We start from the raw sequence: 17,322 nt of genomic DNA on the forward strand, positions 1-17,322 counted from the left end.
TCAACCAGCTTGTGAGGAATCTTTACACTCTTTTTAATATTGCTATAATGACATCATGTACCTCCTATTTTCTTGCTTTTCTTCAGGATGAAATGTGGGGACAATTGTCACTTTCAGGGCTGAATATCATGACATTCAAAACAATAGTTGCAAAGGCTAAATGGCACAGTGCAGCTGATAATCCCAGAGAGTAAAAAAACGGTCAGGTTTCAGATGGGAGAGGAAGGGATTACTATTACTGTGTGATTATATCTGATCACATCTGTCACAGGACGCTAAGCTGTGTACTGTAGTTGCCCTTTTGACATTCACCATATTAGCTCTTAAATATTACATGGGGCTAGTAGTGGACATGTGCTGGGATTGTGTGTGTCCCTTGATGTCATGCTGATAATTTCTTTAGATCATATACTTGTTTTTTTACGACAAATTTGGTATTATTTTACTTGAACAACATATTTATTTCTCTCACATCGACCTGTTTGACCTCTTCTCTCCTCTCTTTCCCATCCCCGCCCTCCTTGTCTGCTCATCTTCACTAATGCGTTTTGGGATGCAGGCATCAATCATACTTCAGATTCCAGATGGATGTCAGTCATTCCAACTATCATTTGTTTGTGCGTAATTAGGAAACTAAGGATGGCAGAGTTGAGTGCAATAGTCCATTTCCAAAATGCATTTAATTTTACCATCGCACACCCAAATATGTTTCTTGGAAGAACAAAAGATGTAGGCTATAACGCGTAATGCTGGTGTGTCTTTTAAGACTGTCCCAGAAAAGAATTAGGCTCTGATATCCTCCTGGGAACCGACTTAAAAAAAGTGTCTTCCAATTACTTTTTTTTGTGATTTCCTTCCTATTTAGGGTTAAAAAGAAAATCTTAACAATTTAGGCTATTTTGAAAATGCCCTATCTGTGGGCAATGACCTTGTTTTAAAAGGAGACTGTTTGGTGTGTGTGTGTGTGTGTATGTCTATGTGTGTGTGTGTGTGTGTGTGTGTGTGGGTGCGTGTGCTTGTGTCTACAAGAAGGAGAGAGAGAGAGAGGGTTGCAGATGGAGGCGGGCACGCCCAAAACCGATGGTGTTGAGTGACGCCCTGTCTGTTGCTTCTTGTGTATATCTGTGCGTAATGCGATTGGCTGAGGAGGAGGACAGGGAAAAGGTACCCATGCAGCTCTGGCTGGCGCGCAATGGGCGGGTGGATGTCCTGTTTATAAACCCAGATCTCTCCTCGTGGGCGGGAACAGCAACAGTAGAGAGAGAGAAAGGAGGAGAGTGAAGAGAGAGGAGAAGAGGAGAAGAGGGCTGTGGTGGTGGAGGCTGTGGTTGTTGGAGGGGTGGCTTGGCGGCCGCCCCTGAATGCCTCTCCAAACCGCGCATGGACGACCACCTCAGCCTCCTGCAATCACCAAACCAAACCAAAACACCCGACAACCTGGTGGTGAACCACGGCTACACCGAGAGCGTGATGACGGTGGTGGCGTGTGACAACATGCTGGAGGAGTCCTCGGCTCTCCCTGGCCACCACCACCTCCACCACTCTCACCACCACCACCTCTCCTCTCTGGACCGATACGAACCGGACCACGAGGGATGCTGCGAGAGGGTAGTCATCAACATCTCGGGTTTACGCTTCGAGACGCAGCTCAAGACGCTCTCCCAGTTCCCAGAGACGCTCTTAGGGGACCCCAAGAAGAGGATGAGGTACTTCGATCCCCTCCGGAACGAGTACTTCTTCGATCGGAACCGACCCAGCTTCGACGCCATCCTGTACTACTACCAGTCCGGGGGGCGCATCAGGAGACCCGTGAACGTGCCCATTGACATCTTCTCCGAGGAGATCCGCTTCTACGAGCTGGGTGAGGAGGCGATGGAGAAGTTCAGGGAGGATGAGGGCTTCATAAAAGAAGAGGAGAGACCGTTGCCTGAGAATGAGTTTCAAAGACAGGTGTGGTTACTCTTTGAGTACCCGGAGAGCTCTGGTCCAGCTCGAGGCATCGCCATAGTGTCAGTCCTGGTCATCCTCATCTCCATTGTCATCTTCTGCTTGGAGACACTGCCGGAGTTCAGGGATGATCACAACAGAGACCCCATCCCCATCACACCTGCGATGAATGGCACACTACCATATTTCGCCAGCCCCTTCTCTGACCCCTTTTTTGTCATTGAGACGCTCTGCATCATCTGGTTCTCCTTCGAGCTCCTGGTGCGCTTTTTCGCGTGTCCGAGCAAAGCCGTGTTCTCCAAAAACATCATGAACATTATAGACATCGTGGCCATCATTCCTTATTTCATCACTTTAGGCACAGAGCTGGCAGAGAGACAGGGGAACGGACAGCAGGCCATGTCTTTAGCCATCCTGCGCGTAATTCGTCTAGTCAGGGTGTTTCGCATCTTCAAACTCTCGCGTCACTCCAAGGGACTCCAGATTTTAGGACAGACTCTTAAAGCCAGCATGCGAGAGCTGGGGTTGCTCATCTTCTTCTTGTTCATCGGTGTCATCCTCTTCTCCAGTGCTGTTTACTTCGCTGAAGCAGACGATCCGGATTCTGGTTTCAACAGCATCCCGGACGCGTTCTGGTGGGCTGTTGTCACCATGACCACCGTGGGCTACGGAGACATGCATCCGGTGACGATCGGAGGGAAGATCGTGGGCTCTCTGTGCGCCATCGCAGGTGTGCTCACCATTGCTTTGCCCGTGCCAGTCATCGTGTCCAACTTCAACTACTTCTACCACAGAGAGACGGAGGGCGAGGAGCAGGCACAGTATCTCCACGTGGGCAGCTGTCAACCTCTGGCGGATGCTGAGGAAGAGGAGCAGCTGAGGAAGACGCGCTCCTCTTCCTCCTCGCTCAGCAAGAGTGAGTACATGGTGATCGAGGAGGAGCACGGGATCAACAAACAGCCGCACAATAACTTCCCCACCACGGCCGAGCCGAACAACTCAACACAGAATTGTGTGAATATAAACAAAAAGATTTTCACCGACGTGTAGCCAAATTATTATTATAGAGCCGCTGATGGCCCTGATGGACACATGGAGGGTGTAAACACACACAGCTGTCTTCTGTCGCTGCGCACCATCAGTGTGTGTAGGAAGCAGCAGATGAAGAAAGAAAGAAAGGAAGGGAGGGAAAGAAAGAAAGAAAGAAAGAAAGAGCAAATCCTGTGTGTTCAGAGACTTTGTGCTCCGTTCAAAGAATCTGGAGAAATTTCATTCCGGATGACCTGAATTCATTTGTTTTCCTTTCGCGCTTTGGAGACAAAAGGGTGCTCCTCTAATAAAGTATTTTAGGCCTTTTTATTCTCTGAGTTATAAGGAACCGACCTGTTGTGCATTGTGCAATAACCTAATATTTTATCACAACATAGAAGCTTTATAACTGTGAAAGATGCAAATGTATGAAGAGCACTCATATTAACATGCGTTATGAGTCGTGATCCGTCCAGTCATAGCCTATGTATAATATTCAGAATCATTACAATATGTGTGTGTGTGCGTCTGAAAAACACAGTTCTGCATATATTATCCCAATTAGACCGTTCTGTGATATGCCTTTATTGTGCGTTAAAGTCTAGTCCAAATGATATACTGTCTTTAAAAAATAATCCCCTGTAATTCCTTGATATGAACTGCCCCAGCTGTTTATAATGCGTAAACGGCACCATATAAAACAACTGTCTGGTGTCTGGTTATCGGTGCCAGACACACGTGAAAGCGGAGAAAACACAGCGCTCGTTCACGCACACACACACACACACACACACACACACACACACAGGCATCAAAGATGGAAGCGTGCTTCTCTTTGGATGCCTCAAATATAGCCCCGCTGTGATGCAGTCGCCATGGCGACGGTCGTTTCCTCGGTAACCCCCAGTCACCGTTGCCATGGCACCCCCTTGTTTCCACAGTAACCTCCCAGATGGCTTCGGAAGCTATATTGAAGATTGTCATCTAAATAGCTTCGTCTCCAGTCTCCAATAAGACTGCTCTGTCATCGTGCGTAAAATACAAGCGCGTAAAAGAAACATGCCCAGCGCCACTAAGCTCACTCAGTGGCTTTAACACTGACACACAAAACAAATTGGAGTAAGAAGAAGGTCTGTTTACAAATTTCCAACATGAACACTCCCCCCAAAATGAACCAGGCACAACTCAGAGAGGTGACGAGGCGGGAGATGTGGATGGAGAAGCAAAGCGTGAGGAATTATGAATGGACTGGGAGCTCATTGTGTCCTGAGTGCGCTACTGCAGGCGCTCAGCAGAGGCTGCTGTTCTCCCACTGATGAAACTGGTGAGTTCTGAGCACTGTTATGATGAACTATCCCTTCACCTTTAGCCATGAAGCCAGTGTGTTTTACTGATTATATTTTATATTCATGTCAACTCAGGCAGGTCATTTATGGGCTCATTATGCAATTTATGCATTTCCAAGAATGTTTAGGGACCCCAGTATGCAGAAATATTAAAATACACCATTTTTAGAATAGGCAAAAATAACACATACTGCATTCAAAAAACTGCATGTTTTCCCAAACCTGCATAGGATTATTATAAAGTGGGCATGTCTGTAAAGGGGAGACTTGTGGGTACCCATATCTTGAGGTCAGAGGTCAAGGGACACCTTGACAAATGGCCACGACAGTTTTTCCTCGCCAAAAGACAAAAAGACAAAAGACAGTAAAGTCGGTTGGGTCTTTTAATAAGAAAAAATAATTTGCTAACATCTGGCGAGCCAAATCAAACCCGATGACGGGCCAACTTTGGCCCGCGGGCCCCACTTTGGGCAGCCCTGATCTAGATAAAGGCACCTTAATGAAATGACATCACCACTCACAGGTGCAAAGGTCAAAACAGTTTCTAAAAACTCTTACATTAGTTTTATAGTTAATATCACAACATAATGTAAGTGAGAGTTTTTTTGTCATAGCTTGTATGAATGCCTAACAATATAGTGATGTCTCACAAGTTGTAGGTATGTACAGTTTAGACCTCCATCAGCCTGAGTGTGTGAGTTTTCCTATATTATGGAATGTGGGTGATGCTCCTGCAGTGTGCCCTGGTTGCCTTTAACCTTCAGCTGACTTTGTCTATGAGATGAATGAATAAGAGCACTAACAGCATGTGCCCACCCAGCTTGTTTCAGTGATGCCCCCTGGTGGTCACCGTCTCCTGCTAACAGAACAGGTGGCTCACCTGCTTACCTCTGTCTTCTTAATATCAGAGAGACACAGAGGTGAAATAACCACAAGATACCAGGCAGCAAGAGCAAATAGAGAGCTGCTGGTTTGACACTAGTATTGTTAAATACAATCCTGTACTGTTGGAGTTTTCCTATCCAGTTTTTTCATGTGTTTTATTCACTAAAAACAGAACTTGCATGCTTATAAAATTACTTTATATTGTAGACTCTGTGTTGATTTGGATTGTAAGGCCCATTGAATATTATTTTGGCTATAGTATAAGCCTCTACCTTGCCTTATTTTCCTGAGCCACATTCTTGTATTTGAAACTGCTGCTCTCCTATCCCTGCAGATTTCTGTCTAGATTTATGTTCACTGTCCCCCTGACTGTGATTATTCTAACTCAAATAGAGACAAGGGTGAGAGGGAAATAGATTTTTTTTTAGGTCATCTATCAAGCAGCCATGGTCTGAATGTTCATGTTCTTTAGTGTGTGTGCTTGTGAGTACACGTGTGTGGGGTAGTAAACTAATATTATGTATACTTCTCCAGTCATGGTTGAGTGATTATTAGGGCAGTCTCATTAGCTGATTCAGCCTAAAGGCAAAGTGGGAGGTCCCACAGAATGAATGACCTCTTCATTGATTATTTCTTTCCGTTTTGACCCCTGACCTTGACTTGGTATATCTTCAGTGAAAAGCCGCCGTATTGGTCATCAGTTAAATTGCCTTTCTTGTTTCATCAGGTCACATAAAGTCTCCAGTGAGGAGAACCACTGGTCTATTGATCAGTAAACACGATATATTATGGAGGAGACAGCAGCTACTTGTTTAGCATCTAACTGGATTGGTCAGTCTGGAAGCTATTCTCATGGGCACGACCAGGGTGGATTGTTAGAGACAAAAACACAGACAAAATAAAGTGCTTTACCGTGCACGCTCATCTTTTTGATTTTTTTTAATCCTCCCACTTCTGCTAGCGTGCATCTCTGCAGCTCAGCTGAGTCTGACATTTGTTTCTGTCACAGACTCTAATTACCTTACATATATTCTGTAAGTTTACTATAGATATTTAGTTGATGCTCTCAAACAGAGTAACTTGCAGTAAGTGAGCAGTTAGGTGCACATGGGAAATGTTGTAAGAGAGACTTTTATCCAAAAGTTGCCCTCTCCTCTCCTCTCCTCTCCTCTCCTCTCCTCTCCTCTCCTCTCCTCTCCTCTCCTCTCCTCTCCTCTCCTCTCCTCTCCTCTCCTCTCCTTTCCTCTCCTCTCCTCTCCTCTCCTCTCCGCTCCTCTTCTCTCCTGTCCTCTCCTCTCCTCCACCGACAGTGTTTACAGTTTGAGTTTTGCATGAGTAGTAATGAGACAGCAGGGAGAAGAGGAGCAGCCTTGCGTTGTTAATAAGACCACCGAGCTGTGTGATGGTCCTGGCTATGCTGCGTGGCTGTAACAATTTTGCTTTTTCTCCTCCTCCTCCTCTTCCTCCTCCCTTTTCTCTCTCAGGTGAAAGTCATTCCATCTTTCTGCACAGACCTCCTGGAACCCCTGACGACCCCAATTATACCGCCTCCCACTTAGGTAAACAGACTCCATTTGATAAGGAGAGGAAATATGACATTGGTGAACTTCAACTACTGATAATTACTCCGAAAGCTTTTCTCATTTTAGAGCTGTATAGATTACCCATTAACCTGAAGTGACCCTTTTTTTCTCTTTAGGAGCGCAATGACTCCGGTCTTCCTGTTGGGCCAGATTGGCCAAAGCTAAGAGTTGAGACAGAACTCCCACTGGATCAGTTGTTCTTCCCTTACCCTCCTCCTCCTCCTGACTGGTGTCCTCAAACCTGGACTAGGTGCCTACCAGTTCTCCCCTTACAGTGGAACACCACTCAATCCAAAATGCAATTGCAAGAATGACAAAAAAAACATAACGTAACATATTCCTAATACAGTTTTGTAGCTGCAGTTTTCTCTTCTGGAGTTTAACACACTGCGAGTGGAACCATCACAGGATCAAAAGTGATTCAGGCAGCGACAGAATTCAGCTGCAACTGTGTTATGGACTCTGACATCTCTCCGTACTGCTTTCTGTATCAAATTCAAAAGGACAGATTCAGGAAAACAGCCAGAAATTTTTGCAAATCACATCTCACTCCTGGACTTTACACCGATTTCTACATTCTCTCGTGATATTTCTGGGTAACGAGATTCATCACGGACAATAACTGACAAACAGCTTTTGCTTCAAGTCAAAAGTGGCAAAAACAACTGAGGCCAACTGTGATTTGCTGATATGAAACTGTGATACATATCAAAGACTGTTAGCCATATGCCTTCTGTTAGCTCTGTGTGCTCTGTATTGCCGATGTGTGAAACACACACCTACGTACGTGTAGCTGGTTGCAGTTATTCCCCTGACCTGCATACGGAGAACAATACAGAGGCACGCACGTACACAAACACGTACAGTATACATGTGCCTGTGAATGGCTCTCTCTTATCCCAGAGTGCACTGGTGTTTTTTTTGGGATGGGGCAGAATAATGTCAGGGGAAAGGCTGCGTATGCCAGTATTTGTTCCGTGTTATTCTGTGCTGTCTTAAACATGACCCATATAAAGAGATTATGAGTTGTGCTGTCTTTATTTGAGAGGAACCGCAGTCTGTTTTCACTCTATTACTGAGAGAATGGTACTCCTGTATGTCTGGGAGAATATCTAGGTCAAATTACAGACTTTATTACCTAATAAGTGTGTACTGTGTACAGTAAGTTTCAAATATGTCATGACTAGAGACATTTGAAACAACATAACCATCCATCTCGGTGTGGATGCTACAGTTAATCCACTTTGATATGGTGTTGTTGCTCTGATTTCCTAAGTTAATCGGAGCATTAGCATCCATAAATATGTTGTTGACACACAGGAAATTGCTGTTTAATAAGTGTTTCCCTTGCAGAGCTCCACACAGTGACAGTCTTTTAGTAGCAAACAACAAGCATTTGGCTGGCAGCCTTTTAGACGGCTGGTTACAGAAAAACAGACTCATATACAACAGAAGTCTTCGCTGTAGTTGTGCTGAACAGACAGAACAAGGCAACCCCCGGGCCAATCCTTTATGAGCGTATACTGCATCTGTTTGTAAACATCAATGCAATAGAAGGATAATATAAAAAAATAAGACACAATTTTGTCTGACAGATTTAAGACTTGCAACATCACCAGGGATTTATAGGTGATTCACAATTTTTAAGAGAACATTATTGCCTCACAATTGAACTGCAACGGCTGAACCTTAAAGAGAACTGAACTGTGTACGAGTCCAGTGGAAAACTTCATATCAGCTCTGTGCCGCACGAGGTAAATATTATCATTCTAACAGAGGTTTACAGCCATCACACTGTCACCCTGTGTATGAGCTAGTGTGCTTTATTGCTCCAGCAAGCCCACCAGCTCGCTAATAACTCTGCCATCCCTCCGGGGCTCTTGTGTGTCCACGAGTATCAAACAGCCTTTCTTAAAGGAAATATTGGAAATGTGGTGATAGTGCCAGACTAAATACTTTATCAGTAGAGCATAATTATTATGCCCTTTAAACTATTTCTCTTTCTGGCTCTTTGCCGTCATTTTCTTTCTCTCTCTGTGGTTTTCTTACTGAACGTGTTAGTGAAAGCCTTTGAGATCACAAAAATACCTGTGACGTCATCAACGCTCACCACCAGCCATGGCGCTACACCGGGAAATCTCCATAGCAACAAGGGAGGGTTGTCGGTAAGATGAAGAGGACGGCCATATAGAGCAGATCCATCCCTCTACAGGTGCATTGAAGGGATCAGCAGTGTTTGTGTGTACATGGCTTCTGAGAAGGGCGGGCGTTTGGCAGGGTGTCATTTTGTGTGTCACTGTGTGTTTTGAGGTGTGTGTGTGCGTGTGTGTGTGTCTCTGGCAGAGGATCAGGCAGATTGGGTCTCACCATGCAGGGACTCCATTTGAACAGCAGGTCTAAGTGGAGTTAAGACAATGCCAAGACCACCCATTCATGAGCCAACATCAGATTGTATGCACACACACACACATACTGTATATATACTTTATATACTATACTATACCATCATCACCTTTAAGTTGACATGACAAACTGTTGCTTATTTATCCAGCAAGGAGCAACATTATCATTAATTTGGAGTTGTGTTTGTGTTCACCTGGTAATATTCAGCTCTGTTTTTGGTCTCTACCAGTTGCTTAAGAAAATATCTGTCTCTTTAGCTGCTAAATGCTCCACCAGGTATTTGCTGACTGTGTCTGTCTGCCGTTTGAACTGAGCCGAGATGAAAACAAGGCTTTGAGAGTGAATCAAAACAGTAAAGTTGGACAGCTTTATAAAGCCGAGGGGAGCTGCCTATTCATCATTCTCTGTTGCTTCACACCTACGAGCGACCCTTTTCTCATTAACACATTGTTTTCACATTGATTTTTATTATTAAAATATTGATTATAGATGCTTTAAAAGGTACATGCATTGTTTTGTTTTTCCTTATCCAAACAAAGAAAGGGTGTAATGGTAGAGGGGGTCGGATGTTGCTGAGGTTGTAAAGCCCTCTGAGACTATTTTCTGATTATATATAGTAAAGCTGGTCGGACTTGAATTGATTAAAGGCCCTTAAAGGTGGTCTATTTGATATCCAGAGCATTAATTTATCATCAAACAACTATTTTCTAAAAGTGTAGAGGAGTTATGTCTACCTGAGCGCCTGTAGCCATGTTAACAATTTAGCATTTAGCATCTTTTAAAAGCATTTTAAAATCCGTTAACCTCGTGAGACCTTCTTGAAATGAGCACACTAATGTTTACAAATTTTCCTAACATACAAAACATGACATAAAATAAGAGAAAACGTTGTTTTCATCCTTCACACCTGCCACCTACAGTGCATTTTTCTTTGTGATTTTCAGTTGTGTGATATTTCCATGTTCGGTCGCTGAGCCACACCATTGGCAGCTGCTGGGAAGGATGGTTGCTAAGGGTGATGATGCTAGTTGCTAGTGCTCCCCATGAAAAAATCTGATTATTTCTGGATGCTGATTGGCTGATCAGTTCCAGTTTCCAGCCACAAGCGCAGGAGACAAAGTGGGCATCCCTATCCAGGCATATATGTATTATATACAAACACACAAAACAAAACAGTCTCAGACATACACACTCAAACACCTGCAAGCAAACAAAAACATTCAAAACACTTATCTGTAGCATATTCAGACCCAGATGTTTAGACACATTAGATGTTATTCTAGCTGTTGGGAGGGGTGATCTGCTGCCAATCATCTCAGTTTTTGCTGTCAAAACAAACAGATGGTGGAGAGGGTGATGGTGTGAAACAGAGAGAGAGAGAGATGCTGCTGTGCTCTACTGGATGACTCATCACTCTGTCACTGTGACCTTTATCTGCTACCCTTTCCACCTCTATTGTTCCCATCCCTCCCCTTCATTTTCATTTTCTGCACACTTCTAACTACATTTCCTGCTGACTATCTTCTTCTCCTCACTTGCTCTTCTAACGATCTTCTCCTCTGTGACACATATCTGCTCTTTCTGACATCATTCCACCTTTTCTTCTCTTTTCTTTCATCCCGTGCGCCGTGGGCTAAACAATTAATCAAATACTAATCGTGATCATGATTTTGGCTTCCCACAATTAAATGAACCTGATTGACTGCGATATTGATGTTTAAAATACGTGCTCTGCTCATAGAAAACTCATGCTGCATATCAAATCAAACGCTTCCTAAACTAAATACCTGTGAAAATCTTTCCTGAGTGTTGGGTCTGCAGTCAAGAGTAGAAGAGTAATATACTGTATAATGGGCAAAACAAAAATGCACTGAATTCAGGTGCAGAAGAACCTTATCTTCAGTCTTATTTTAAAGCAAACATTTTCTACATTAGCAGGAATGTAGCGCAACGTTGAAGTGAAAGCAGTGCTCTGTTTATTTAGATCTGAAAGTGCAATAAAAATATTTTGTCCCTAAAATCTGAATCTGAATAATCGTAATAAATAATCATCTCAATATTGATCAAAATAATTGTGATTATCATTTTGGCCATAATCGTGCGGCCCTACTCCCGTCACCATCTTTGCTCTGGGGCCAGATGTTGCCTTTCCCAAGGGATGTATGCTGGCAACACAGACAATGGTATTTGGCTCACATACATTAACTGTGATTTGATTGAACTGACTAGACAGGCAGCACTTAACTTGCAGTGTGGGAAGAAAACATTTGCTGGGGGAGATTCCCGCACTGTCACTGCACATTCAGTGCGGAGCGTTTCAAAACGTGCATGCCAAGCCTTATTGTAAAGGAGATCTCTGCATATGTCACACACATATTCAGCAGTGCATACCTTGCTCATGCAGTATTGATATCAATAATATACCCCCAAGTTTCCTCCATAAGCTCCAGACCAGTTAGGCCATTGATTTTTCCTTGTTTTCGAAAGCTGTGAGAACAACAGAAAGTGAAACCACATCCAGAATCGATAGCAGAGAGTACTCTACTCCGAAGGTGAGGACATATCTCATCATGAAAGCAGCGTTCATCATCAGCCTGGCTGCTCTCGACAGGCAGGTAGAGAACTTCCAAGGTCAATCTCTAAATATAGAGGGACCCCAGAGGGAGGCATGCGGGGGGGGGGGGGGAGTGAGGGGAGAAAATTAAGAAAAACGAAGGATGAAGGGTCAAATTAAGCTGATGTGGTAATTAAGTTTCTTGGCTCGTTGTCATAGAGGAGAAAGCCTGTTGTGGGTTGCTATTTTGATGCCTATGTACATGCAATAATTAATAAGGAATAGAAGGAGGATTTCCATGTGTTCACTGTGAAATGAAAGGTTAGATGGCATCATGTGGAGCTGAGACAAAGCAGCCGAGTTAAAGTTTTATGTCTTGGAGCTATAAAGAAACCTGAAGGCAGTATGATTTTGTCTAAATGTGTGTGTGGTGAGTGTGGTGAGTGCATGCACATGCCAAATCAGTATTACATGTGTGTGTGCGTGAGTGTGTTGTAAGTGAGTGATCACCTGCTGCAGCACCAGCAGAGGTCATCTGGGACAGAGCACCTCCCCTGCAGTCTGCTGCCATAAGTTGGATCAACGCCCTTCTCTGTCTCTTTACTCACTCTACTCCTCCCTCTCTCACTTCCACATGTTCTGCTGCGTAGAGAAGGGTGGCGATTTTAGGTGTGCTGACTCACACACTGACTGACGCACAAATACGCTGATCATCTCACAATACATCTCATCGGAGCTATTTCTGTGGGATTGCAGTGAAAAGGCTGAATTTGATGGATCAAAAGCTCATTTTGTTCTCCGAGTAAATTAAACGGGACATATTAGGCTTATTTTCAAGTTCAGTTTAGGTTTCTACTAGAACATGTTTACATGCTTTCATGTTCAGAAAACACATTATTTTCAGACTGTATATAAGAAGTGGATGTAGATACTGTGATGTCACCCATTGGTTTGTGGACTACAGTTTTGAAGCCTTGAGTTTGGCACTTCCGTCGCCATGTTGGTCTTTTGCAACCAGAAGTGACACAAGAGGGTGGAGCTAAGTACAACCGAACGCTGAATAAGACATTTTCAGACGACCACAATGTTATAATTAACTTTCATGAACTGAAAACACACTGTGCAAAGGTTAAATTTGTAAGACGAACACACGGACAACTCCCAGACCGGACAACGCTGTGGTAACGATCTGTCAATCACAAGGTAGCCACGCCCTAAAGCACACCCTGCTTTATGGTCTATTTTACTCTAACTGGGACCATAATTTACTAAATGAACATCATGCTGTATTGAAGAAGACTTGAAACTAGCGATTGAGACCATAAACTCATGTTTACAATGTTTACTGAGGTAATAAATCAAGTGAGAAGTAGGGTCATTTTCTCATAGACTTCTATACAATCTGACTTCTTTTTGCAACCAGAGGAGTCCACTGGTCTGAATATACCTGTATTCACCCTCTTTCTGAAATGCTCCATTTTAGCACCTGTCTCTGAATATGGTGCACCTTCGCAGAGATAGTTCTTAAGCTGTGGGCGATATATTCTAATGAGCCTGCATGTGACATAGGAAGGGGAGCCAAATCTGAATGGCTTGTTGGATCATATGTTTTCTGAACTAGGCAGCCAACAAAAAAAACTGACTGGGTTGTCTTATTTCACAGTTTGTGGGTTGATAGGCACCCCAGATACTGAAATGTATGTGCACAAGCACTAAAAAAGTGTGTTTGTCGTGAAATGACCCCTTTAATTGAATGTGCTGGGAATAATGGGTTCCGTGCACATTATGGAGTTCATCATTATTCCATTCACATTTCTGTCTAGACATTTTCAGGCTCCCCCTCAGGCAGGGCCCATGCCCAGACGCTACAGTGTTCCAGCTGGCACAAGAGATGAAGACACTATCATAAATTGCCAAATTATTTAAAAAAAACAACAACAACGTTTTATACTGTGAAAAGGTGCTCAGACGTGGTTACAGCAGTCATGTGGGGTCATTAGTTGGAAAGCGTTCTTAAGTTTCTCTCCGAGGTTCCATCTGGTCTGCTCGGCTAAACACAAAACAGAATCAATGGTCCCACTCTGCTGAGACTTGGCACAACCTGAAGGTGAGAGGGAACTGGAGACAGAGTTGAGGATCTAAAATGGTTGGAGGATTAATGGCCCTCAAAACTCTGGATCAACCGTGTAATATAAAACTATTAATACTCTATTCAGGGGCCCCCAAAAATCAAGACAAATCAGAAAAAACTGTGCCCAAACACCCCCATTTATATTTGAAAATGTATATTAATGGAATCTGTTGAACCTAATATTAATGTTGGTCTTCTATTTGGTAAACAGGAAGCATGTTATTATGGATTCAGTGAGTTATGCTGTGGGCTACAACTTGACTTTGTTATTTTATGCTACATAATGTTTACATTTTGGCAGCATTAAAAGTATGCTGCATTAGCTATTAGCCATTCCTGTTTGCAGTGTACTTGTAGTGGCAGCTTGTTATAAACCTTCCTCGCCACTTCTTGCAGGATGTAAAGGGATCTGACTCATGTAGACTGCATGTCCAACTTCCACTTGCCTTCTGCATACACTCACTCCTTGGTCAGCTTCAATGGTGAGGCTCGTATTAAAAAGTAGTTTATTTCACGAAAAATAAACAAAATATATCCATATTTAATGGACTATCAAAAACTGACCAATTCCGCTGGAAATAATTGAAAAAAAGTAAGTAAAAAATAAGTCTAATTCCGATTTGACGGAATTATGACTTTTAGAGGGAGTACGATTTTAAGACGTTTCTGGCTGTCGGGCTCTAAGGGTTTAAAATTGCCTTAATTGCCACCATGAGTTCTGTGTTATTACCAACCACCATGTTGGTATTGTTTTGACCTTGTGAGTCTGTGTATATCATCATGGCAAAAGGACGGCACCTACTGTGTCGGAAACTACCAAAGAGGTGGTTTTGAGTACTTTACCGGGTTTTTATATTTTTTTTGTCGGATTGTCTGTGGACAGATGTTGTCACAGCGATAGCGTTACAACCGTGCAAGATGCAGTCACGAAACTTCACAGGTGTGTAGTTGACATCAAAATAAAGTTTGAGTTCGAAGATGGATGCGGTCTGTGCAAGGGCACTAGAAGTAGAGTGTGGGAAGTGGCCCCGCCCACACTCCACGCCCCTGGCCCGATATGGCTGGTGTGATCCCATATGTTTCTGCCAGTGTTTTTCTATTGTTTTGTTGTCTGATTTTTTTCTTCAGAAAATCTGGTGGCAGTTGAAGATAGGGTTTGGGTATGAGGAGGTTAAATTGTGGTTAAGGGATCATTCATTTATGGTAGACTTTGGTTAGTAAAACAAGTTGGTTAAGGTTAAAGGAGCAGTGTATAAGATCTAGCGGTATCTAGCGTTGAGGTTACATATTGCAACCCATAACATTATCGACTCCAGCCCAAGCAGGAGTTGACAGTGTTTGGTTTGTCCATTCTGGGCTACTATTGAAACATGTCGATGCAACATGACGGACTCCGTGGAGAGGACTCGCTCCCTATGTAGGTATAAACGGCTCATTCAAAGGTAACGAAAACACGCCAATTCTTATTTTCAGGTGATACACTAAAGAAAACATAATTATTAATATTATATTCCATTTCTGCCAATAGATCCCTCTAAATGTTACACACTGTTCCTTTAAGAACATGATTGTTGTCATGACTGAAATCTAATATGAAATGTGAACTGGACGTTGCCAGTGTATGCAAATTCCAAATTCAAAGTAGTTGCAAGAATGAAATGACACATTACAGCCATCAGAGGATATGAGTCACCTTTCCCTCAACCCCAACAAACTTAATTCCATATTCCATCCTCTACGTGCCCTTTTCCCAATCCCGCTGGTAAAACTGCGTTATAGAGGATTGCTGTGATGATAAATCATTACACTACTGACCCAGCTTTGGATATTGGTGGCTGGGCTCTTAGCTGCCCTCCATTTAGAACCGGGCACTCTTCATTTACATACACGGACGATGAAGATTTAAGGGGTTCCCGACCATCCATCAGCGTGCTTATGTTAAAGTGTCAATAGCTCCTTGAGCCATCAGCTCTGTGCAGAGTGGGCCACTGCTGCAGTCCCTGTGGCCCCATGTCATCTTCTTAATCAGTATTGTGACACTTTGATTGCAGAAGGATTGTATATCATGATCAACCTGTCCTTGGGCAGCAGGGAATTGCAGAACAAGGACAACACATGGGGGAGGACATGTGGAATTCCTCGTGTATTCTTTAGAGAGTTTTTCTTTCACGTGCTTGCAATTCCCGCTCTGCCTCAAGACATATCTGGGTTTTCACCTGGCCCACTTTCAAGCCGTGGAGGAAAGAAGGACAGGGAAGACTGTCTGCACCGCAGGAAATCTTCACTGCACTCATTGATTTGACAATATAATCGTTGGACTTGACATGAATTTCATCTACTTTGTGATTGCATTAAGAGCTGTTAGCATCAGTCCTCTATATGTGTGAGTGTGTGCCTATACATGTGCTTAATAGGTCTGGGCAGTAATTAGTGGACTGCAGGTCTGTAAATAATCAGAGCATAATCGACGACACACGACAAACTGTACTGGAGCCTGCCTCTGTATTATGTATACATTAAAGGGATGTTTTGAAGTGGGGTTTTATGAGGTACTTATCCATAGTAGGTGTATAACTTAGAGTACATGACGGTCGGCACGCCCCCCAGCATCGACAAACAGACAGGAGCACCGGCACCGGAGCAAAGCAATACAGTGCTGTGGACGGTTACAGCAGAAAAAAATATTTTAGCCACCTAAAAGAGAGGATCACCTAAAAAAAATTATATCTGTTTAAGTATACGCTATATTTAGAATATCTTCCGACGGCGATTTGAACTGAAATTGAAATGTATATCTATACTGTTTTTGTCATCTGATTCTGCTATAACTTTGGAGAGAGCATTGAAAAGTTTCACTTTCAGTTCAGTTCCCCTGTCGGGAAAGAGAAGGAATGGGCTGTCTGATGGCAAGATAAAGCAGGGGAAATATTCTCAGTGTACACTTAAACAGATATTGATTTTCTTTTTTTTAGGTGGTCCTTTCTTTTAGGTGGCTAAAACATGTTTTTTTCCCCCCCGTCCACATTTCTGTATTGCTTTGCTCCGGTGCCGACGCTCCGGTGTGTTTGTCAATGCTGGGGGCACACAGACCGTCATCTACTGTAGGTAATACACCTGCTATGGATAAGTACTGTACCTCATACAACCCAACTTCAAAACACCCAAACTATCCCTTTAAGGATCTCACAGGTGGTACACACATTTTACCCACAGAGGTCAGCTTATGGGTTCCTACCATCATAATGTTTGAGTGCATACTGTTATATTTCTGCAAACCAATGCAACAAAGCACACACACAAATATGCACACATATAGATTACACAGACACTGAGGCACTGCCAGCAGCCTATCACACCTGTGCACCCCAGTCAAGCGCTCACACCATAAGATATATATATGTTCGGGGCAGTGGTGACCTAAAGGTTAGAGAAGCGAGCTTGAGA

The 17,322-nt window shown here is 43.3% G+C and overlaps 1 protein-coding gene across 1 annotated transcript; it reads left to right on the forward strand.

Moving 5' to 3' along the window:
• Positions 1-1,081: 1,081 nt before the first annotated feature.
• Positions 1,082-7,809, forward strand: LOC141772811 (potassium voltage-gated channel subfamily A member 3). Its single transcript, XM_074644229.1, has 3 exons — positions 1,082-4,300; positions 6,692-6,766; positions 6,907-7,809. Exon 1 carries the CDS (start codon positions 1,381-1,383, stop codon positions 2,995-2,997), a length of 1,617 nt encoding a protein of 538 aa, XP_074500330.1. The 5' UTR covers positions 1,082-1,380; the 3' UTR covers positions 2,998-4,300; positions 6,692-6,766; positions 6,907-7,809.
• Positions 7,810-17,322: the final 9,513 nt, after the last annotated feature.

This window comes from Sebastes fasciatus, chromosome 8 (genome assembly GCF_043250625.1).
Source record: "Sebastes fasciatus isolate fSebFas1 chromosome 8, fSebFas1.pri, whole genome shotgun sequence".
NCBI lineage: Eukaryota > Metazoa > Chordata > Actinopteri > Perciformes > Sebastidae > Sebastes > Sebastes fasciatus.

Coding starts and splice junctions, on each gene's coding strand:
- LOC141772811 (XM_074644229.1), top strand. CDS start 1,381: ATGGACGACCACCTCAGCCTCCTGCAATCACCAAACCAAACCAAAACA.